Source organism: Dermacentor albipictus, chromosome 1 (assembly GCF_038994185.2).
Source record: "Dermacentor albipictus isolate Rhodes 1998 colony chromosome 1, USDA_Dalb.pri_finalv2, whole genome shotgun sequence".
NCBI lineage: Eukaryota > Metazoa > Arthropoda > Arachnida > Ixodida > Ixodidae > Dermacentor > Dermacentor albipictus.
The window spans coordinates 384,488,046-384,512,197 of record NC_091821.1 but is presented as its reverse complement, the minus strand read 5'-3'; the positions used below and the strand labels follow the sequence as shown (position 1 = coordinate 384,512,197).

General features: G+C 47.1%; 1 protein-coding gene across 1 annotated transcript in view; it reads right to left on the bottom strand.

Moving 5' to 3' along the window:
* LOC135902426 (chondroitin sulfate proteoglycan 4-like) overlaps window positions 1–24,152 on the bottom strand; it is a 154,154-nt gene that overhangs the window by 4,775 nt on the left and 125,227 nt on the right. Inside the window, exons 6-14 of the mRNA XM_065432474.2 lie at window positions 21,937–22,215; window positions 20,917–21,435; window positions 19,588–20,036; window positions 12,205–12,456; window positions 10,969–11,071; window positions 9,286–9,486; window positions 6,928–7,117; window positions 1,880–2,692; window positions 1–42 (exon numbers count right to left, since the gene is read on the bottom strand). The exon at window positions 1–42 is cut by the window's left edge and continues 1,531 nt beyond it. Of these exons, the coding sequence (XP_065288546.1) occupies window positions 1–42; window positions 1,880–2,692; window positions 6,928–7,117; window positions 9,286–9,486; window positions 10,969–11,071; window positions 12,205–12,456; window positions 19,588–20,036; window positions 20,917–21,435; window positions 21,937–22,215 (2,848 nt within the window). The remainder of the gene's footprint in view (window positions 43–1,879; window positions 2,693–6,927; window positions 7,118–9,285; window positions 9,487–10,968; window positions 11,072–12,204; window positions 12,457–19,587; window positions 20,037–20,916; window positions 21,436–21,936; window positions 22,216–24,152) is intronic.

Genomic DNA, 24,152 nt, shown 5'->3' with positions numbered 1-24,152 from the left:
GACCGTCTGTCACTTGGAACTTGAAACCCCCAGCGGGTGAACCTGCGTAACAAGAAAACTCGCCCCTTGAATTCACCACTCTCAAGAAAACATTATCACTATGGGTCATGCAGGCTCTAATATCCTCCTGAGACCCGGCTATGGGGATTTGTCCCTTATGGGGATTTGTCCCAAGTTTGATATTGGACATTCAGTAATGAGACAGTACTCCTGTGACAAGGCTTTCATCCTCATAAAACCGCGCTGTCCAACTTATTGGACACCTGCTTGCGCCATCTATGCAGCATTAATCAAAATACATCGTTCAAATTCTCGCCAAAACAGTTCCACAATGGCGGCATTCTGCGGCGCGACGTTTTACGGCAACTGCCGTAGAAGCAAGCACGGTTTCTCGTATTTCGACCTGCTTTCAGGGCATATCTTTGATTTTATATTAAAGTTAATACAACAGCGTACGCGCAGAATACGGAATTTAAACCGTTCACGCGCTTGCTTTATTTTACACTTCCTTTGATTTCGCGTGTCCATTACGTTGGACGCTAGGACTCAACCCGGTTTCTTTTACTGCGCTTTTGTGATGGCCTTGTTATGAACAGCAGACGAGTACTGTTGGCATTTAGTGGCTTGTGGACAAAATCGCGTCTCTTTCTTTTCTTTAGGGGACCGGCCTCGCGTGTCTGATGAATTAAGCCGATACTTTTCTTTTTTCAATCCATGGCTGGGACCCACAAGACACCTGTCGCAGGTGCACCATGGTCTCGTGAGGGAAAAACATATCGATATCCCTCTACCAGATATTGTGCGCATGTACAACGTCAATATGGGCGGTGTTGACAAGGCAGACCGAATGAAAAGTTACTGCAGAATAAAAACACGCGTCAACAAGTGGACAATCAGAGTCATCTTTCACCTCTTCGACATTGCCTTCAGCAACACCTGGGTGCAGTACACGCGGGACATACGCTCCCTAAAGAAACAGTGGAAAGAAATACTCAAATATATGCAGTTCTGCCAATCTGTTGCTGAGACTCTCGTGGCTTACGGGAAGAAGCAGGATGAAACGGAGAGTGAAAATGAAGCTGAGTGGCATCCGCCATCAAAGCAGGCTCGACTGCCTCCTCGAGAACCCCAAGAAAAGAGCTCTACCCAGTGCTCAATGCTGGCACACACTACAAACGCTGCCCATTGCAGACTACAGGGCTGCGACATGAAAACAAAGTTTTTTTGCACTAAAATGTCGGCTCTTCTTCTGCTTCACCAAGGACACAAAGGTGTTTTGAAATTGCCCACAGGAAGTGAAAACGAGAGCAAAATTTTCGTTGAGCAAAGGAATGCTCCTTTTATGTACTTTATTCACTACTTTGCCTTTTGAGTTATTAAAATGTTTTTGCACACGAGTTTGAGCGCAATATCTGCGGTACGTCATAACGTGCGCGCTGGGTGAAAAAAGACCGAGTAGCATCCCAGTGTCCAATATATTGGACATCGCGCTGAGCTGAAACTATCAGGGCTGTTGAAAAAACATTTAACACTTTTCCCCTTCTCAACCCTACTGACTTATTCTGGAAGTTTGGGAAAAATCTGTGCACCAAAATACATCCCGGGTCTCAGGAGGATATGCTGTAACACTGACTTCAAATGGATATCAACCTGATTACCGAAGCCGAAAATGTACGGAATTCACTGCTTTGGTTGATATGCAGTTACCGAGAGAGGCAAGTATACTACCATGCACAAACGAGTCACTCAGAGGCAGCCCCAGGCAGGACAGGTAGACAAATACGTTTGTCGAATACAATTCGCAATGACTACATTCTAGTGCAAGTGCGTACACTACAGAGGACGGTGCCCGACTCAAGAGGCGGGTACCTACACCCACCGGTGTGCACAAAGACGACCAGTCCACGGTTGAGCTGGTCTTGGGTGAATGACAGCAACGGGGTCTTCGTGTCGTTCTTTAGGGCCACGTAACCGTTGCTGGGTGTGGATATGTGGAACCGCAGCTGGGACGCCTCCGAGTCATCGTCGAGGGCCGCCAGGTGTGTGGCTGAGATGGGTGCCACGGCGCCTTCCCACAGGTCCAGGCCAGTGTTATTGCCGATGTAAGGGGCCTCATCATTGACAGGCTGTATAGACACGTGCACCGTACCGGGCAAGCTCTCCCGACCCGCACCTCGGGCCACCACAGTGAACCAGTCCCTGAGTGTCTCACTGCCATCGTGCTGGTACTTGAGCTCTCCAGCGTCCAGTTGTTCTGGAGAGAAGGCCGTCGATGAAAGGCGGCCATGCTGCGGGGGTTCGATGACCAGAAGTTGCGGGAGAAGTTCACGTAAGGGTCCGGCGCTGATGTGCGATGCGTCCAAAATAGCTTGGCCGCCTTCTTGCACGCTCACGTTGCCTGTCTCGAGTAGGATGACCTGAGGCACCACGCGAATAGAAAGGTCCAGTCGATCGTGGGACGCGATGCCGTTTGACACCTCCAGTACAACGCTGTCTTCGCTCCCATTACCGGTGTGCTGGTACCGCACGCTCCCCGCGTTCACGTCAGCCTGCGTGAACGAACTGGCGGCATATTCGCCCAACAGTATTCGCCCGGAGAGTGGTGTCTGGATGACGTTGAATGTGATGTTCACTGGCTCCATCGCCTGGTGCCTGACAAGCAGGGTTGACGAGTTCAAGACTGCGATGTCACCTGCGTTCGTTAAGGAGGCGTGGTGAAACAGTAAGGCAATGCTCGGAGAAACCATTGATCAAGCACGAAGAACACAAGACCGGACACCATGGGCGCTACAGGGTGTCCGGTCTAAAACAGATACAGAAAGCACAAGACCGAACATCCTGTAGCGATCGTCGTGTCCGGTCTTGTGCTTTTTGTATCTGTTTTATTTGCCCTACATTGATTTCACAAGTTATCGAACTACTAGCTGAAGAGCAAGTTTTTTTGGGCTTGACAATAAATTATCTTATACGGATACGGATATGAAGAACTTTATTACAAGCACCCTAAAAAGCACCGCACCTTAAGGCGACACAGCGGGCCGCTCCCACATATATATATTTTATACATAATTTATGTGTGTTGAGGTGAATATCAAAAAACGATTCTTTTTAGCTATCTGTCTTGATGTTTGTGTCCTTGGGCTCTTTCTTCAGTGCCTGTTTTAAGTGATTGTTTAATAGAATGCTTGTAATTCTGCCTCTGCTTTTTCGCTTTGTTTCCCTACATTTTTGGGAGCTGCCGTTTCCTCCTTGCGGCAATGGATGAAGAGATCTCCGAGGACCTTCCCGGTGCGCAACCGTCAGGTCGGATAGCGTCCTGGAAAGGTGGAAGTGCGTCAATCGATACAGACCGCGAGGCCACTGAGTTATGCTCGGACAGCTACGACTCGTCGGACGATGACTTCAAAGTCGTGATGAGTCAAAAAAAGACTACAGCAGGCATCTTCGTCGCCAAGTACTCCTAACATGAACAGTGCACCGCAGCGCTGGCCTCACATTGTGCTCTTCATGTCCGTGGACGCGGCGACCAATTTGCGGCTCCTAAACAGGCAGGTCCTTTCTTCATTGCTCGAGAAAATCGCACCAAATGAGATGAAAGACGTGAGTATAAACTCGCGCAAAAATGCCCTGGCAGTTGACGTGTTATATTGCAGCGCCTTACAAGGCCTACGGTATATAACAGAGATAAACAGTGTAAAGGTGCGATCAACGATCCCTACAAGCGGTGATGGTACTGCGGCCGTCATTTATGACGTCGACGCTGCAATCCCTGAATGACGACTTGCCAATACTGATCAAACCAACAACATAAGGAACTTTCATTACGAGGATTTTCAGACTAGGAAACACACGCTATCTGAAGTTTTTGCTTGAAGGAGACAGCACTCCTTCCCACGTCAAAGTAGGACTTGTTCGCCTTCCAGTACGACCATTGGTACCGGAGCCCCTTCAGTATTCGAAGTGTTGCAAGATTGGCCACGTAAAGGTTGTCCGCATGAACAACCTCATGTGCCCGCGGTGCTCTGAGTCCCATTCAGAAGACGCCTGCAGCACAGACGTTCTAAACTGCCCTAAGTGCAGTGGTCCTCCCAAGGCCTCATCAAAGGATTGCCCGCGGATGCGGAAGGAATTCGCGATCTTCAAAAGAATGGTGCAGGCAATTCAGCGCATTGAGAGGCTGCTGCCGCTCTTCGGCGACGTTGGCATCGACACCGAAAACGTTCATGAAATACCATAGCTACAGATAGTGACATATCATATTCCGTCAGAAGGGTTGCCGCATCAACGCATAGCAGCACCAAGACAGATGCAAAGAAAGCAAAGTGGAAAGGCTCGCCTATGAGAAAGTCAAAGGGATGTTAACCAGTCAAGAGTCTATACATATGTATATATATATATATATATATATATATATATATATATATATATATATATATATATATATATATATATATATACACATATATATATATATATATATATATATATAACTTGAGTGGTGCTACAAGGTAAACAGAACAAGTATTTAATTTCGACAGTTTCGATCGGTGGACCGATCTTCGTCAGGGTTTACAAAAAAATGGCAGTTCGGCCGTGCTAGGGAAGACACCAGACCGGGTACCCGGTCGTTCTTACATACATCAATCCGAGAGGAACAGTGATGCATGATTGATGTATGTAAGAACGACCGGGTACCCGGTCTGGTGTCTTCCCTAGCACGGCCGAACTGCCATTTTTTTGTAAACCCTGACGAAGATCGGTCCACCGATCGAAACTGTCGAAATTAAATACTTGTTCTGTTTACCTTGTAGCACCACTCAAGTTCTTTACGTTTGAAAGGTAGCCTGAAGAAACCCTCTTTGCCTACTATATATATATATATATATATATATATATATATATATATATATATATATATATATATATATATATATATATATATATATATATATATATAAGGTTAAGGTTTCACACCTTAAGGTTTCACACCTTTGTATTTCCGTTTTCATGCGCCCCTCATCGTGAATCTGTTGTTTATCTTGTATCCTAGCACGCAAGCAAGTACAGTTGCGAAGCAGGCACTGGCACTTCATAATTTTGACATGCACAGAGCCCTCGCTTTGTTTGCGAGTTAAAAACACCGACATAGAGCACCGGTCGTTATATGCACTGATGATGGTGCTACGAAGGAGGAGGAAGAGAAGGAAGGAAAGGTAGGGAGGTCTACCAGAGACACGTCCGGTTTGCTACACTGTACGTGGGACGGGAGTTTAAGGGATGAAAAAAAGGAAAGGGAGAGAAAGTAGTCTCAGTGCGAGCACGAACGGTTGGCCATCACTTCACACCTACAACCGGCCATTGAGGCCAGTCAATTTCAGGAACCGTAGCAATGCCCGCGCCGTATTGTAAGCCTGCGACGCGTAGGGCCATGGTTCAAGGCTCTTTGTCTCTGAAAATGGTCTGCTGTCTAATCGGTCTAACACATTCCGAAGAACGTCACATTAGATGTCATAAAGATCCCAAAAACACAACACATGTTCGATCGTCTCTTCACAGTTGCATGAATCACAAATCGGTATGTCGGACACTTCCATAAGGAACGAGTAGGCTTTGGTAACAGCCACCTCCAACCAGAGCCGGCACAGTAAAGTTGCATCACTCCGAGAGACGAGCGAAGAAATCTGCAGCTTCAGTGTAGGATCAAGCCGGTGGAGGCGACAGTTCGACACAAGCGGGGTGTTCTACAAAGTTTGAGTCTTGGTTTGAGAAAGTAAACGATGGTCGCTCCCAGCGTCTGCCCTTGGTAAGGGTACGGAAACTGTCAGGATTTCATGCGAAAATGTTCATACATCAAACCACGAAGCAGATTACCTAGCTTTTCCTGAAGTGACAGTGATCACTGTAGCAATCGAAAGAGGTGACGACGGACGGTTGAAAACGCTGCCCTGACTCAAGTTCCTTTCAGAAACTGAGACCTAAATAATTTGCCCAGGAAAGGCGTTATTGCAGATATCTACTGCTTTCAGGGCAAGTTCCTTATAAAGAAAGTGAACGTGCGCAAGAAAAGAATAATAAACAAAGAAGGGATACCTCTCACTAAACTTGTACAAGGCCCCTTCAACAGATTTTCTCGAATTAAGCGTGAAACTGTAGTAATAAAAAAAAAAACACGCGAGGACAAGATTACAACCTTTTCAAAGGCGTATGAGGTCTCTGCGCGAATCTACGCAATGTTGATCAAGGAGTGACCGATGGGCTTGTTATTTCCTGACTACACGTAAAACAGCACTACCAGATGCGCCAAAGAGTGCCGTGTTTGCGGGTTCCTTGTTGTTGCGTCCCGTTTGATAGCACAGTATCTTTTTCGCGTGGTTCATCACGTGTTTGCCTATGGGAGGCATTCCAGGAATGCGACAAACCCTGTAACTTTTTGCGGTAATAGTGGCATCGATACGTTGTAGATGCATAGAAATCCTCCCCCCTCCCTTTTTTTGTCACCTATAGTAACAGTGCACAAAACGGTGACGAAAGACGGTGCAAGACACAAAACGGGCGCTGTGTCTTTCGCCATCCTTCGTCCTTTGCGAGCTGTTACAATTTTCTAGAAACGTACCAACTCGCCCAGCTCTAGCGTCTTTTTTAGAAGTCTTCGCCGCCCTTTCCACGAATGTCCCGCTAACTTCGCAAACGTCCAGAACAACGAACCCTGTCATAGCCCAAAGAATGCACAGCACCTCAAGTCTACTCGGCCAAGATCAACAAGACACTGCGCCTCTCCAAAAGCTGCAGTTCCGCCGCTATCGTCCCACCCGTTTCGCATGTTTCGTTTTGCGCTGGCTAAAGCGCTCCGATTATGTCTACGAGGTGATACGGGTCGCGTGTCGAATTTTAATGAAAACGTCGGTCGGGAGCAAGGCCACTGCTCACCATGGTCGACGAACAAGGTTGCATTACGCAACACCTCCAGGGGCTCCCAGAAGCTGTCCGGGTACACCGTGAGCCGAAAGTTGGCCGGTGCCGACGTGGTGTCTCCGAGGAAGGCCACGAACCCGAACGAGTCGTGGTAAGCGGCAGCAGGCGCCGAGTCCTGACCGCCGTCCACGCTCTCGTACTCTACCTGCGTGCGCGTACCTATTATGGAAGTGCTTGTCTCGTTTAGCGTTGTCCGTTTCTCGAATGGCTAAGGTCGCGAAAGGAAAGTACGAAGAAGCAGTAGGAGCGCGGATGGCTGTGTTTTAGCGAGGAACAGATGGGGAGTTGAACTGCGAAAGCAAAATGCATCTCTGACGGTGTTCGTTCAGCGCAAATAACGTCCTAAGTGCGCCGGCGCTCGACAGCAGGGCGTCGGCGTTCTCGAAATGCTTGAGCGAATATTATACTTCTTACAATTTAAGGCAACTGGATCAAGTTCGTCGAGACCCGTAATGCTTATAAAGGAGCACTGCCTTGCCGTCGATCTTAGTTGAAAAGAAAAACAAGATTTGGTTAGGGGGCTCTTTCTAAGCAGTGAAAACAGAAAAATTCAGCGCAGATTCTAATTTCGATGTCCTAGCGTTAACTATAGTTTGAGGCAAAACACACCAACAATAATATAGAGTGCTCGCGTTTTTACAGAGTATTTTTGAATCATTTAAGGAAGTATGCAGATCTTGTCTGTGGTATATAAAGATCTAAGGCGTGGCTGTGGACGTCATGCAGGATAGCATAGAAGTGCTCCGAATTGAACTGCAGCGTAGCGAGGCATACCTGCTTGGAATAAGATTTCTGATAAAATACTAAGATTCGAGAAAACAATATGCAGGACAACTGCCAACGACGTTAGCAGTTCCACCACTTGCCTCTGGCAACTCCTCACCCTACGACAAGGGGACTGAAATGAGAGGCGGGTCTACAACTACAACGTAGGTATGCCGCCAGGCTCCGAACAGACTACTTCTCACTAAGGCACTTATAGCGTTGCTGCCGGATACCGTCCTGAATGAAACTCGGCAAGTACGAGTAACTTTCGTGTCAGTGCATTCCGCGCGTATTTATGTGCTAGTTTATGTGCCTTTTTCGCTTTGTTTCTTTTTCATCTTGCTTTCATCCCCTCCCCATCTCACCTGAAGCGGCATGCCAAGACTGTCGCATGCCATTAATATTTTTTTCTCTCTCTAATCGTAATGAATTGATAGCACCCCCGCACCCCACCCCAACCCTCCGCTGGCCTCACTGCGTGGATTTCCACGCTTTTACACATAATTCATGACAAAGACTGGCTCATAACCCAAGAGTACCAGGCCAATTGCACTCAATGCAGTTTTCACCAACACTGCATTCCACATCTTGGAATGCTTGGCTCACTCACGAAATGTAAGTCTTCTTCAGGTACGTCGCACGTACGTAACGTGCTGGGCGACACCTAGTAATACTCGTCAGTCAGTGACAATCTAAAAACAGTATCTCCGAACAAGGGTCTGAAATCAACTTTCATTTATCCATTCACCCTTTTTCTGTCTCTCTTTTACTGTCGTAAATTTCCGGCTCGCGACGCTCGTGTGATCGCTCCAACTCTCCAGCTGTGAGACGCTGCAGTTATTATAGGAGCAAGTGCCGTGATGCGTTTCTTAGCATTTGTTTATAACGACTGCCACTGTGGTAGAAAACGGCGGTGGAAGGCGCTCATCACCCAAATCCGCTGCGTGAGATGAAAAAAAATGAAAAAAAGAAAGGCAGCGCCCCGTTTCGTATTATCTTGTTTCCATGCGTTCGGTTGACAGATGTTGCACCCATGTCCTCGTCATCAAATGCATGATGACGAGCAACTTTATAGGGGCTGATGATGAGCAATTCTTCATAGTATCACAGCATTTGATGTTAGCCACTAGGAGTTGCTTAGATTTGAAAAATTTCTACAACTTCTTGGCTTTGCGCAGCGCTTACCCTGCTGCTGTGTTAGCAGTATGCGTGGCTTCTATGCAAGACAAAGAACAGCTTCCGCTTATTACGATGGCACTAATTTTCTGATTTAGTTAGCCTTCAATATTTTACTGTGGCATCCACATGGGAATGGTTTATCCAACATTTCTTGGTTGCCTGCCTGTCTGCGTGCGTCATTTCTTTACGAAGTGTGAAACGGTCGAACAAACGCAGCAATGGCAAGGCATTTCTTATGCGGCATATGCCCGTCAGCTCGGTAAAAGAGCCGAAGTCTACAGAATAAGCCAACTGGCACTCGCCAACAAAAGCACCTCACTATAGTGCGATACCTGCGACTACACCGCGACTGTATGGAGGGCAACATACGGCCTGAGCATCAAGGTCAGTCTGGCTGAACTGCCGGGCCTCGGCGCCTCCAACCATAAGCAGACCGCGACGAGGGTGCGAGGTGACCTTGTAGGTGATGGCTCCCGCTCCTGCGCGCAGGTTCGTCTCTGCAGACAGGTTGGCCGAACTCAGGGGCGCTGCATCACCACGCCGCACTACTAGTCCCGTGTTGACTGCCACCTGCATGGACGTGAAGGTTCGGAAACGAAGGCTCAATAAATGAACAAACGTACATGAAACGAATTTCAATTAATCTTGTAACATAGCTAGATGAAAAGGCACATGATTGTGCCGTAACTGTAGCGAAGCTTGCACGATCCCTCGTCTGAGTGCGGTTTCAGTGTAATGAAAAGTTTCACTTGCTGGAAAATCCCAACACACAGAATAGGAGAGCCAGGCCAACACTAATACCTCATTTTTCTTTATTGCATCGCCGCGCGACAGAGCACATTTTGCGTTCTGTTCCGCCAACAGATGGGCCATGACCTATACTTATCATGACCTGTAACTGCTATGACCTCAACTGGCCCCGCTCAATTGAAGACTGCGACTTTTGGCTTCTGCTGCTCGTCTCTACTTCACTCTATAACGCGTAGCGGTGAGGACGCCACCGCGCATCTACGGATACCAGCCGCCTTTCTTGTCTTCGTGTCTCTTGCCACAACTAGGAAGGCGGAGGGGGGGGGGGGGGTGTATTATACTTGCACGTTCACACTCGCCTTCCTGCTATATGTTTTGATATGCTCATTATAAAGCACGAGTTGAAAAGTCTCACATGTGTTTTGTGGTCCCTTCTCCGATAGTCCGTGTCTTTTTCCGTGTTCAGTGTCAACGAAAACGAAATTAGTTCTAAAAAAGCGTGTCGTTGAAGGTGGAGAAGACCTGGCGTGGATTTCACAAAGCTTTATTCTGGAAGAAGTGTTTGCCATTTGACGGCGACCTTCACGATTATGTCCGCCGTCACGTTTGGATGGCGTCTGCCATTACGGATCACTCAAAGGTACGAAATTGGAGAATGGATCCCGGCCCTTTGTGACTGTATTGTGACTTTGAAATCGTAGATTAACACTAGGCGAGCAAGGAAAACGTCAGCTCGGAGCCAGCGTTTTCACAAGACTTGCCTTCGCCTGGATAACAGTACAAGGAAGCCACAGTTCGGAGCCAAAGTTTCAACTAGAGGGCTTAGTCAGGACAACAGCTGTTATGCTGACGAAGACAAGATGCCTTGTGTGAAAAGGCGAAGTCTCGCTACTATGGCGCTTCCCTGCCCGCCGACTGCTAATAATCCCAAGTTTCCATATTCCTGTCAACCTGTTTGGCGTATTTAGAAAGGTAGACCATTCACAAGAAAGTCAAAATTAATATCATGGGGTTTAATGTTCGAAAGCAACCCACGGGCTGTACAAGGGACGTCGTAGTGGGTGGCTACGGGTTAATTTCGACTACATGGTGCCCTTTGACGTGAGCCTAAATCTTGGCACACGAGCATTTTTTTTTTCATTCCTCCCCTAGTAGAACGCAGCAGCAGCAGCCAAAAAATTGTATCTACGACCTCATGTTCAGCAGCAGAATGCAATAACCACAGCCACTGAGTCCACGTGGCGAGTTCCGCCATTAACAACACTTCCAAAATTGACGTTATGGAGAATTACTACGGCTTACCCTCACGAACGGCTTGGAGGCACGTATCTCGAGCACCCCGGATGCGTAGTACTGTCCGTCTGTCACCCAAAGTACGGCGCGGGCTGACGGTGCGCCACTGTGCCTGCACCAATACAAAAAGATTTCGGTCCCATGCGGGAGCATTACTTGTTGCTCTATCCAGGAGAGTTGCGACTTGTTGAAGGTCGGTACGACATTTTTTTTTGAAACAGTACTTCTGCAGCACGAAAATGCGGGACGTATTATCGAGCGCATACTTTGTGTTCACTTACCGCCATCTGGATTTAATTTTTGAGAGCACTGTACTATTTGCAAGGACTGTGGGCAAAGAATTAAACGAAGCTGAACCAGCACGCACGCCCATAGCATGCACACCCGCAGAGATCACAAACACCGTGCATCAACCTGTCACACGAAGGTGTGATGATCTATCTGACAGGTTGATTCATGCGATGTCGTAAGTTTTTTGCGGTTTCGCGCTTTCGACGGGTTATAGAAATAACGACAGAAAAAAAAGGTTGAACCCGAGGATTAGTTTTAATCGGCCTTTGCTGAGCAGGAGACGCATTTACTTCGGACACGAAAAGCAGAGATTGATGCTCTTCGCAAGTAGAACGCACTAGCGTGCTGAATGCTAATATTCTTTTTACTTGTAGGTTTTTAAGTCAAACATGGCTTTGGATGTAAAGAAGCATCATTCTCTATTCAATCGCCTCCCGTCCGCTGATTTTCGGTTGCACTGGTACGATCTCTAACGTCTAATTTCGTGGTTCCGCCGCTGGCTCTCATCGAGCACGTCAAAATCATGTTAGGTAAAGATTAGGGTCTCGTCACTGAGGTTTACGTCCTGCGTTTTATCACTCTTAATCTTCACTCATCTCAACCGGATCGTGGAAGCAACTACGTTTTCGAATTCTCTTCTGCTGCCTGGTGCTTTGTTCTCAGCTTCCTGAGTGTTAAATTTGTCTCAGTATATATTTTCGCGTGGTTGAACACATATAAGATGAAAAAGAAATATAGCCAAAGAAGCAAAGAAAGCAGAGCACCTCAAAACCACACATGATATCCTGGTGTCATCCACCAGGCGTCACAACCTCAAACCTGCGTCACAATCTCAACCTGCTTGCTTCATTCTCTACATAACTACCTTGTCGTCGCGAACATCAGTCAAAGCATTAACTTCGCTAAGATCCGCAGGCGCCCATCCACGGAGTGGACTTATCGGTGTCAGCTCACCGGAAAATTATCTTTCCGCTGTCCAGGTCGGCCTGCGTGAAGCGGTACACCTGGCTCGCCATGTTATCGGCGTGAAACAGGGCTCCGTTTGGGATGTCCCGGCGCGTGTACTGAATCTGCGACGGAGGCGAGTCGGCGTCCTCGTAGCGCAGGTCCTGCGAGGTGAGCGGCCGCTCTGAGTCGGCCACCACCTGGAACACCCGGTCGACCACGCGCACCGGCGGGTTGTCATTGCGCATCGTCACCGAGATCCTGCGTATGCATACACACACAACATATAATGGGAGCAGTAGTAAATACCGTAGGTCGCGCTAGCTGCGATGAAGGTTTGGACAAATAGGAAGCCACGCTGGTTAATTAAAGGTGACCGGAACATACTGACGGGATGGCTGGTACGGTAGGTTCTTGCTTGGCAGTGATAAAGATTTCAAAGAAAAGAAGCAAAGGAAGAACAGGAAAGTACACTGATCGGTTCTCTGAATTTTCCTTTTTTTTCTTAAGAGGAAGCTTAAGGTCTGTACCTTTTATCTAAATTGCTAAATAAAAACAAAGATATAATTTTTATGACACATGATTTCACCAATTTCGATGACTTTAGCTGCGTGAAAAAAATTCCAGCGACTCTAGAAGCCAATGGCTTAAATATAGGCTGTCAGCTTTTTAAGCAAGATTTTTAATAACTGCAAAATTAAGAAAACTCCACTTTTAAGTTTACAACTCTGTAACTTTACAATGAAAAATGAAATCATTCTTTTAGACTGCACCCAATAATACACCATGAGCGGACAAAATTTATATATTATACACCACTTGCAATGGAAATATATAACTAATTTGTGAGTAGGATACTCGCAAAACCCTTCTAAACAGTGTAACAATTTCATGTGAGCTTTAAGGTTATATGTCAAATTTGTCCATTTTAGTTGCTTTAGCAGATGCAGTTTACATAAGTGAGATACATATTTTTGTTGCCGAGTTATGAATTCGTAAATTTCGTGCTTCAATTTTTCTGAAGTTTACGAATTTTCGTGGAACTTCCGCGCCCTAAATTGAAATTCTTGACTCCACAGTCACTAGAACTTATCTTTTTCTCTGATTGCCGCAGATGTCATTCAAATTGCTCCAGTGGGTGTTTTACGAAAGCATTTCCATGTTTTAAATGTAGTTGAACACGAGGCATCAGTGTTGGCTCCGAGCTAAAGCTTCCTTTTAAGTACTTATATGCTACAAAACCAAATAATTAAAGGGGACACGTAACAACTCACCAATCAAGTTTGCTCTCTGAAGCATCTGGAGCAGATGCTTCAGAGTCCGCAATATTCAGCTAGCAGTACGTATTAGATAGTTTAAGTATGTCTTGTAAGTAGCTCTTGTATGTCTTGTAAGTTGTAAGTAAGGGACTCCAGAGACGTAGACAAGAACAGCAGTGGCGAAAGATTGCGAATATTGTGGTTGATCATAACGCTTCATAAATGATTTTTTTTGTCACGTGACTTCACAATCTAACCGAAAAGAAGTACCACCATGGAGACTACTAGGCGTGTCCGGAAGGTTGATGGCTTTTCAATTACAATTTGTCTGGTGTTGCCTAGAAACTAGTAATTTTTATGCCTTTAGTGCAGTTACTTCTAGAGTCCCTCTCGACAGCGTCCAGCGCGACTGCTATGGAAGGAACGCTTTCTGGAGAGCTATATTCGGAATAATTAGCAGATGTACAGGCGAATTCGCTTAAGCGGCATCGATGGATTCAAATACTCAACTCAGAGAGATTTCAATTAAGGGGACCCAATGAAGTCTCATGGAGATAATTCCACGAAATTTGGAAGTGACAAACATTTTTTGGCCAGAAAATGTTATCATGAACGATGTCTGCGCAGAGCTGTTTTCATGAGGCTGCGTCAAGGCTGTCCTCTCAACGCATGTTCCTTTTTTCATTACAGCTTCGCAAAGAAGCTTCAACAGTCCCAGATAATACTCATTATAAACTTTCGTTTGCTGTGTAGGAAAATAACTAATGGTGAATTACACATTTGGAACCATTAGGACGCTGACATTCTCCATTAGAATATATACGAGGGGGTGCTGAAAAGTTCCTGGCTTTGCCAACTTGCATGTAGAATTATAACATAAACTTAACGCCACATAAAAGCTTGATATCTTGTTAAGCAATGGTGAAAATATGAGTTCTGTCTGATTTTCATAACTATTTTATATTCGTATAGAACCTGAGATGGCAGAGGTAGAAGCTAGTTTCAAGTCATTGGAGTTACGGGGCATCATGAACTTCTTGTTTCTTCTGGAAAAGTCTGCAAAGGACGTTCACACTGAGATGTCAGAAACATTAAGAAATGAGTGCCCTTCTTAAAGCACAGTAAAAACATGAGGTTCTCATTTCAACATAAGGCATTTTACCATTGAAGATGAACCCCGCAGTGGGAACACCACAACCTCAACAGATCCGGCAACAAGCGATGCTGTCCATAAGCTGATTCTTGAGGATAGGGGAATATCCACCATAAAGATAGCCCAGTTACTCAACATCTCCCGGTGGCGTGTTGGTTTCATTACTACCAATATCCTATACATGTGCAAGCTTTCAGTGAAATGGGTGCCAGAATGGTGGAACAGTGAACAGTAAGAGGCACGAGTTGAGGCATCCAGAGATGTTTTGGCCCATTTTAATGATACAAGTGATTTTTTTGGATAGGTTAGTGACCGAGGATGAATCCTGGCTCCACATTTATGACCCAGAAGCCAAGAAACAGTTAAAGGAACTAGTTGAAGCAAAGAAACGAAAAAAATGTATACAGGAAAGGTCGTGAACATCCATGAGAAGTACAGTCTCTCTATTAGGCCACTCGAAATGAAAAATTACAAGAGTGCTTTCACTGCCTTGTGGTGTGACGACTGTATAGGTCGGCGTTCCAGGACTTTCGACTCCCAAAATGGCTGGTCGTCAAGACGTGCCAGCGCGGTCACGATTGACTGCCTGTGTGCGCTGTATCGGCGACAATGACAAAGAACGTGTTCGGTAGTTTCCTCGTCGCCGCAGTTGTCACACGCAGCACTATACTCCCATCCGATGTGGAAAGCAATAGACTTCGTAATTACGACGCCAAGCCCGAATCGGTAAATTACCGTTGTCTCAGGTCGGGATAGTGTAAGTGCAGGATTTAGTTGCAGACAGGGGTCCAGTCGATGCAGACATGTGTGCTGGAAACTATGTGAGTTCCACAACATTTGTAACACATCATATGCAAGCACTGGAAGTTGCGCTGCTGCATCTGTTCTTGAGAGCGGGACTGGCTCCTGCACGCCGTCTTCATGAGCAGATCGAACAGCTTCATCGTCCTGTTCATTACCCGTTATGCCACAGTGGCTAGGGAGCGACTGAAATGTGACGTCGTGTCCTTGCTCGAAGAGGCGATGAAGGAGCTCGCGGATTTGTAGCATTAGTTGCTCGTAGGGTCCATGGCGTAAGACGGAAAGCAAGCAATGTATAGCTGCCTTATAGTCACTGAAAATGTTCCACTTTTGAGGTGGTTCCTCTCAAAGTATGCGTAATGCACTACGAAGAGAAGCTCCGCGGCTTTCTATGTAGTCTGATGCGATGTCTTAAACTTCAAGGTGGTGAGTTTCGCAGAAACAATTGCTGATCCTGTAGAACCGTCCACGGTGGTTGAACCATCAGTGTATATGTGGATATGATCGTTGTATCGTTCGTACAGCAAGAGTAACGAAAATTGCGTGAGAGCTGATGATGAGAGTTGTTCCTTCGTTCGAATCCCTGGTACTGTCAGTCGAACTTGTGGCTGAGCCAAGCACCAAGGGGGAAGCAAAACTCTCACTGCAGCTGTGTATTCTGATGGCAGGCATACACGATAAGGCAGTATCGTCTGACAAAAAGAGGCCCGTGGTTGGTCTACTGACAGTGAGGCGAGATAGTGGAGAGGGGCGCGAGCAAGGTGCCTGACGTGTCCTCGGTGCGCTGCCATAACAATGTGAATCTTGGTTGGGTAGTCATGCGCAATCGCAATGATTTCAGATGTTAATTTACATCGTGGCAGCCCTAGCCAAACCCTAAGCGCCTCGGCCTGAGCGCTTTCGAGCCTACGGCTGTTAGTTATTCAGGTATTGGTCAGCACTACCAAGCCGTACTTCAGATAACCTAGAAACAGCGTCCGGTACAGTTGCATCATCACGTGTACTGAAGTACCGCAGGCTTTTCCTCCAATAAACTTGAAAAGATGAGGGATGACTGTTAGGCGCTTCTTTAGGTAGGCCACATGGGGACTCCAACAGAGGTCCGGTCGATGACTGCCCGTAGGAACCTGTGCGTCCTTACATAAGAGATAATTTCTTCATCGACGGATATGGCATACGAAGCCATTGGCTTCTAGCTAAAGGCCACCAATGTACATTAATCAGGAGAAATCCTGAGGCCTTGTTTTCTAAGGTACGTCGATATCAACGTCGCAGATTTTTGAAGCCTTGCACGCAGTTCAGGACGCGTTACACCAGATGCCCAGACGCAGATTTTTATTTTATTTATTTTATTTATGAATACTGCGATCTTGTACACAAGATCATAGCAGGTGGGAAACATTGTGTGAGATACAGAATTACAGACACAAAGAAAACAAAATTGCACATAGAGATTCAACAAGAGAATACAGCGACAAGGTCAATTAACAGCAATCAATTCAAATGCTCTTGAAATGAATGTAATGATGTCTGTCTGACAACTTCATCCGTGAGGTTATTCCAATCAGTGATGGTCCTTGGAAAAAAGGAATATTTAAAACAATTAACTCTCGGATTTGATGGTGTTATAGAAAGAGAATGGCGATTTCTAGTTTGGTACCCCGAGGAATAGGTAAGGATATTGGAGGTGTCAACTTTGAGATGATTATTTCATCGGCATAGATTGACAACTTCGCCGTATTTGGTAGACATTCTATGAGACCAATAAGCACAAGATTGAAGAGTGTCGGGCTCAATACACCACACTGTCGCACTCCACGGTGGGAATAATGTTGAGAAATTGGGACGTCTTCTGTATTCACAAAGAGAGATCGCATATGTAAACAACTGCGTGTCCAACGACAGAGTTGACCACCGAGGCCGACCATTTCCAGAGCCTCTAATATAGCCTCATGCGGAACGTTGTCATATACTCCTTTGATGTTGAAGAACATAGCAACAGATAATCGCTTACACGCCTTTTGATGTTGAACGCACGTAACCGAATTGATGACGTTGTCAATGGAGCAATGGTGACGTCGAAATCGAGCCATGGCGTCAGGGTAAACTTCATAGCGTTTAAGGTAAGATTCAAGTCTGGCGAAGATCCATCCGTTTCATCACCTTCCCAATGCAACTAGCCAGCGCGATTGGGCGATAAGAAACAACCTCTAGAAGATATTTGCCAGGTTTCAGGAGCGGTACCAGGCGACTGGTCTTCCATTCTTGAGAAACGTCTCCAGCCTGCCAGGACTTATTGAAGATGTGCAGCAGTGCGCGTCGCGCCTGTTCACCGAGTTGGCACAATATACGGTAAGATAAATACCATGTGGGCCAGATGATGACGACTGATTACATAAGTGCCGCATCGAGCTCTTGAGTGGTGAGTGGCAGATTCATGCTTGAATCCCGTGTGACTGGAACGTAGTTAAACGTAAGGGAACTTGTGCCCCTTGACTGACCTGCAATCACAGCACAAAATTCTTACGCTACGTCGAGGTCTTGTCGGCGTTGGAAGAGCGCTAGGGCCTTGAATGGGAAGCGTTGTTCCGGAATAGAACGTAGGCCTCTCACAGTTCTCCATATATGAGACAATGGTTTACGGAGGTCAAGGGTCTCACCATATATTCTCCATCGTTCGGATTTCTGTTTATCCAGTGCGACGTTGTATTTTCTTTGGGGTGCGATGGCCTGTCCTTAGATCGTGAATGTACTTCATGCGTCGGTATCTTCGTCCGGTGCGACGACGAATCCCGTGAATTCGCTCCAGATCCAGGTCGAATTGCGAGTTCTTGGGATAGCACATGAGCGTGAGCATAGCAGTCTGCGCCTCTTCTTTCATAGTTTCTTGCAGTCTAGTGGAGAAACCTTCCTGATAAGTGCCCTACAGTAGGCTTTTAAACAGAGCCCAATGTATTCTTCGTAGTGTTTTAGGAGGATGAGTGTTAGACATCCCGTCGATCTTAAGGGAAGTGGGGATGTGATCGCTACCACATGTAGTAATGTCCAAAACCCCTTAACTCACGTGGCAAAGCGGCGTGATAAAAAGGTCAAGTCCAGGTAGCTGCTGTACACTGTACCCCGAAAAAATGTAGGACTAGTGTTATTCAGCAGCAAGAGGTCATGATTGGAGTCAAATGAAACGAGCCTTCGTCCCGCTGCGTTAACTCTTGAGGTTTCCCAAGTGATGTGATTAGTGTTAAAGTCCCCTGTGATAACCTAAGGGCCGGGATATGATTTTATTATGTCTTCTGTTGATGTCAAACAGGCGTGTAGAAGATAGATAAGAACCTAGGTGTGTAAAGGCCAGCTTTCTATTTTCGACTGTTAGGCAGACATGTCCCCTGAATTCCACTTTCTTTTTATGTGATCGAGTCAAATCGTTTATAGTGTTGGAGTCGCTGGCGAGATTCTTTGGTAGCAGCAGATGGTGGTTATCGTTAACAGCTCTGCAAACCACAACTAGTAAGACTTTCTCAATTGCGAGACAAGTTCGTAGGTGCACTATATACTAAATAACTATGCCACTGTCGGAACGCTACTGTCCATCGACACGAACTGCAAATGCCAGCGTTGGTGAACGTGCACACGCAAACCAAGAAAGCAACATTCCTTATATGGTAAACACTTCAGCTTTCGTACAACACACGAGGATCAGACAAGTGTACTTTTGCCCCACAAATGCGTCGGACGTAGAGCAAAGCAAAGTTCGCTCGTTATTTATTTATTTATTTATTTGCAATACTGCCAGTCTCAGTGAGACCAAATCAGGGGGCACAGTTTTACAGAAAAAGACGAACAAGTCATGTTACATGGTACAGTAAAAGAAAGAAAGAAAAGAGAAAAAAGCTTCCTTAACTACTGCAGAAATCACCAACGACGATGTGAAACGCAACAATTTTGGTTAGTATAAGAATATGGTTACAATATAACAGTGTAGTTGTTATAACAATAGAACAATATTGTATTAGTAGAATTCATATAAAAAAATAGCGTATAAATGACCCATGTAAGATTAGAGAACTTATACAGCTAACAGGTAACCGCGCAGAAGTAGCCAGTTTGGGGGTTGAAATGCAGAAATTGCACGCATAGAAATAAGTACTACAGTTTAAGATATGTGGGGGTGTTAAGTGTTACCTGAATGTGCCGTATAGCAGTCGTTCTCCCTGCTCATAGGCCACGAAGTCGAACTCGTCGCGGCTGTTCTCGGAGTCATCGTGCCGGTACACCAGACGGCCGGCCTCCATCTGCTCCGAGGTGAAGTTGAGCACGGCGCGCTGCTCAACGCGCTCTCGGCTGGTGGCGTCCAGAAGGCGTAGCTCGCCGTGGCTGGGCGCGCGCGTGACGTTGAAGCGCGCCCGGCGGCCCTGCAGCAGCGGCCGCAGCCCTCCGAGCGCCGTCTGACCCCCTTCGGCGACGGTCAGCTCCTCGCTGACGAGCACGGCGTCCTTGGGCATGTGGCACACGCGGAACTCCTGGTCGCGCGCCTGCGCCCCGCCGTCCGTGGACACCCGGAAGCGGAACACGTCCGACACTCGTGTCAGGGCGCGCCGTTTGAGCTGGTACCGAAGGAGTCCCTGGTCGATCTGCGTGTATTGGAGTCGTACTGCACGTCAATTGATTATGTGCGCGAATTAGTGTTATAGTAAACAACGGGACTGTGTGGTGCCTAGTTGTGTGGTGCCTAAAGTCAGACGCTGGACAGTGAGTTATAAGCGACGCTGTAGTGAATAGCCATAGACGAACGCTGACAAAGCGGCAGTTTACACCGCCGCAAATTGCACCGGTGACCTTATCTTGCCGGGAAAGTCGTGTAACACGTATACTAAAGAAAACCGACGGTGTGCCGGCGAGAAATAATGCATTTCAGGACAAGGGTAACACATTCGAGGGTAGCGTATAATATACATTTTTGTTTATGAACGACAGAGTTTAATGAATATACCTGGGATGTGCTTAGAAATACTGAATGCTGGACGACTTGGTATTGCGTACCGAAGAAGAATGTCGCGATAAACAAGGGACGAGAGAGGAACATGACACGGGCGCAAACTAGCGACTGTGGTTTACTGTCAGAAACATATATAACAAGGCCGTCTGTGATGCCTAAGTTATAAATCGAATATTTAACCGGTAATATTTAGGCTTCTTACACATGTTTGTGTTTTGTTATACATTCGCGTTTCCGCACAATAAACCACAGTTGTTATAGTCTACGCTCAAGTCACGTTTCTTTCTTGTGTCCCGTTTATCGCGATATTGTTCGTCAGTATGAGAGAGACTTCAGTTCAGCGGTTGCTTTTTCTTTAGTCTGATGATCTTATACATATAGCTGCATCAGCTAGCAAGGCTGATAACGTTATACTTGCTGAGCAAGGCTCAGCGAGGCTGGATCTGTCCGGTTGCTAGAACATGATGTCTACTAGCCGTTGGATTCTGCTACTTATGTTTGACCCGCCTCCTCACCTGCAGCTGTGTGAAGCGACTGCCTGCCGCAAGCAGCGCTGGAGCCGCGGCGCCGTGCGGCAGAGCCGCGAGCAGCAGATTACCAGCCTGTGGCGGCTGCTCGAGCGTGTAGACCACGGCGTCGGCGGCCGACGGCTTGGGCCACGAGGCGTACGTGAGGTGTGCGGCGCTTACGACGCCCTCGAGCACGCCCTCCAGGGTCAGCTGCTCGTTGTGCACCGCCTGGACGCTCTCGAACGACAGCCGAAACTCGAAGGGTCCCGCCCGAGCGCTGGCACACGAGATGAAGAACTGGAAGCTGTCAGAGGCCGCGGAGTCGTCGTCGGGCGCGTTCACCGCCGTGTCGCCTTTGCCCGGCTCCGGCTGGATCGGCGGCGTCGGTTGAGGGTCGTCTCTGAGCTTATCCACATACCGGACCTTGCTGCGCACGATGTGTCGCTGGCTGAAGTGTCCCACGGGAGACCATCGGCCGGTACTCTTGAGTCGCTCCAGGGTACCGCGACGAGGCGGCCTTGTCACCTACAAAAGAGGGTGTGAGAATGCAGGGAACAGACACGGAAACCACGCATGAAGTTGGTTCATCAAGCTGAGACCACTTGGGGTCCTTAGATTATAGTTGGTTTGACTTTTTTAACTATATTTCCTCTATGGATGGCATTTCATTCTTGTTATTTGCTTCGTTTTTGTAATGTCCGCCTAATTTCGAGTAAGTTTGAAGCGGGAGAAAAGAAATTATTATGGCTTTACTAGCAGCAGCGGCTCACTCCTCATATGTTACCAATTCCTAGCCTACTTGTCAAAGTTGGCGAGGCAGAACATCACCTCAAGCTCATTATGTATGCGAGTTTCATTGTTTCTCGCTGTTGAACGATGCAGTCGTGTCGCACGAACCACACTGTCCTAATTATTCTTTCCCTTTCCTTACAATCAGCTGCAAAAACTGAAAGAGGGCCTTCACGAAAGGGGACGAAGTAGCAAGTGCTCGTGTGTTGTTCGTGCATGGAACACAAAAGGGCGCACCTCGTAGCGTATCTCGAGGTTCTGGTCGGGGGCGTTGGTGACGGCGGACAGGTTGGCGGAGCTGATGGTCGCCCACCCCCCGCGGGCCACCATGAGACCCGTGTTGTTGACCAGGGCCAGACTCAGCTCGAAGGTGACTACGCGCAACACCACGGTCTGCGTGCTGTCCGAGCCGGGCGACCCGCCGCCGCCACCCTTGTCCGACACCCCGAGCGCCACGTGCGACTCCGCCTCGCGGCCCCGGTGCACGAAGCTCACTAGGCGCCGGTCAATGTCCTCCTGAAACGTGCAAAGCATAGCGATGAGGAACGTGACAGGAAACAGCTGACTGTTTGAGCCGCTGGTTCTATGGGAGAAAAAGAGAGCGAAGCAATGAAAGGCAAGGAGGTTGTTAACTAACGTACATCAGGTTTGCTACCCTGTAATGGTGAAAGGGAATACAGGAGCGATAAAAGAGAAAGAGGGGGCAAGAGAGAGGGATAGAGAGAAAGAGCACTAGCGGCTGGCACGCTTGAAAGTGCACACTAAGTCTAGAGGTGGTCGCCGAGGTATGTTGACTTCAAGTACTGTAGCAACGTCCTCGTTGCTTTCTACGCCAGCGACACACGCTTCATTATTTGCACAAGCTCCTCTTCGCTAAACGATGTTCGATGTTCCCGAGTCCAAGCCGGCATAGAACCACCTTACGTGCGCAAGACAGGACATATTCTGAAAAAAATTTACTCTCTACTTTGTCTAAGTCACCGTACATTATGTGTATCTTTGAACAATCTATATATGCAGTTGGCAGTCCATAATACGTAGGCATGTGTAGGAATCATAAGTCTATATAGGCGGTTAAAACTCTATAGAGAAGCAACCGGCTTGTAGCCTAACATTTTGATGAACTGTAGTAGAATTGAAAGCTAGGTTTGTTGGTACACATGCCTGATCATGGTTGATTTGCCGAAAGACCTGGCCAGAACAGAGAAAGGAGTGACCAATGGTCCTCGTTGTCAGTCATAATCCTTCTTTAATGAACTATTCAATTTTTAAGTAATACAGTATATCTGTTATCGCATTCAAGTATCTCGAAAAGAACGTCGGACTGCGGGTCTATGCTGATTTCACAAAATCTGTCAATGCAGAGCGAAGGAGAGATCGGCATTTTAGATACGAGCATAATGACAGCTCGTCGCACTGCTCATATTGCTCCCCATAAGAAGGCATCTACAGGCGCAATGGGTGTTAAAACATTTTGCCAACGTGAGAAAACTGACATTATGCTTATCAGAACGCGAACACAGTCAAGATATCGGAGATCTTTTGCTAAATGTTTCGTTTACCAGCCGAAGTGAAGCTCCAAGTCTCACTTGCAGATTCCAACGCAAGTTTTATACGCCCTAAATATTCACTGTGCAGGCAGTTGCTTGTCTAATCGGTCGCCTGACCGTATGTACACGTTCAACGTAAGCTATAAGTGGTTTACTATTATAATTCTGGTCAATATTTGCCGATGCCGAACACTGTTTGCAGGATCAGCAACATGCACCAGTAAGAACACTACTGTCGGCGACAGCGTAAGACTGCAGTGGCAAATGCACAGCTCTCCAACTCAAAGAAGATTGACATATGTGCATCGACCATTAGGTTTGGTCATTTTCGTGCCGGCATGGTGGAGCAGAACTGGTTTCAACATCGGCATCTCTCGGGAACTATATTTTAGTAGCGCTGAGGCAGGAAGGGCAGCAACATGCTGTGCGATATTATTTGCGATGGGGGTGTCCAAACCACAACGCCTATGACATGTTTCCGGATCCCAAAATTGCTTCCGCTGCATTCATCCAGTAAAAAACATAACCTTTAGGATCCACATTTTAAATCCAGAGGACGCCATCCTACGAGGCATGGATTTGGACACCACCTCTTATTGGTACATTGTCGTGCCATGGTTATAGGGTCATCAATGTCGTGCCATCGGTGCTGCCGCCAGCGTGCTGTCCCGGTATTGACGGTGCAAGCGCGACAAATGCTTGCACCATCGTCTCCATAAACGCGAGAGACACGCAGTCCGTGCGGCTGCAAAAACGAGGAAGCCGACCGGACGACACACCGTCACGCTCTGCTCACTCGGCTCTGCACAGGAACCAGGGCAGCGTTCTGCCTTCTGCTGCTCGCTTGAGCGTTGTGCGCGCGAACAGTGGTGTTCTTGCTGTGAAGCTGAGTGCCCACTGCAC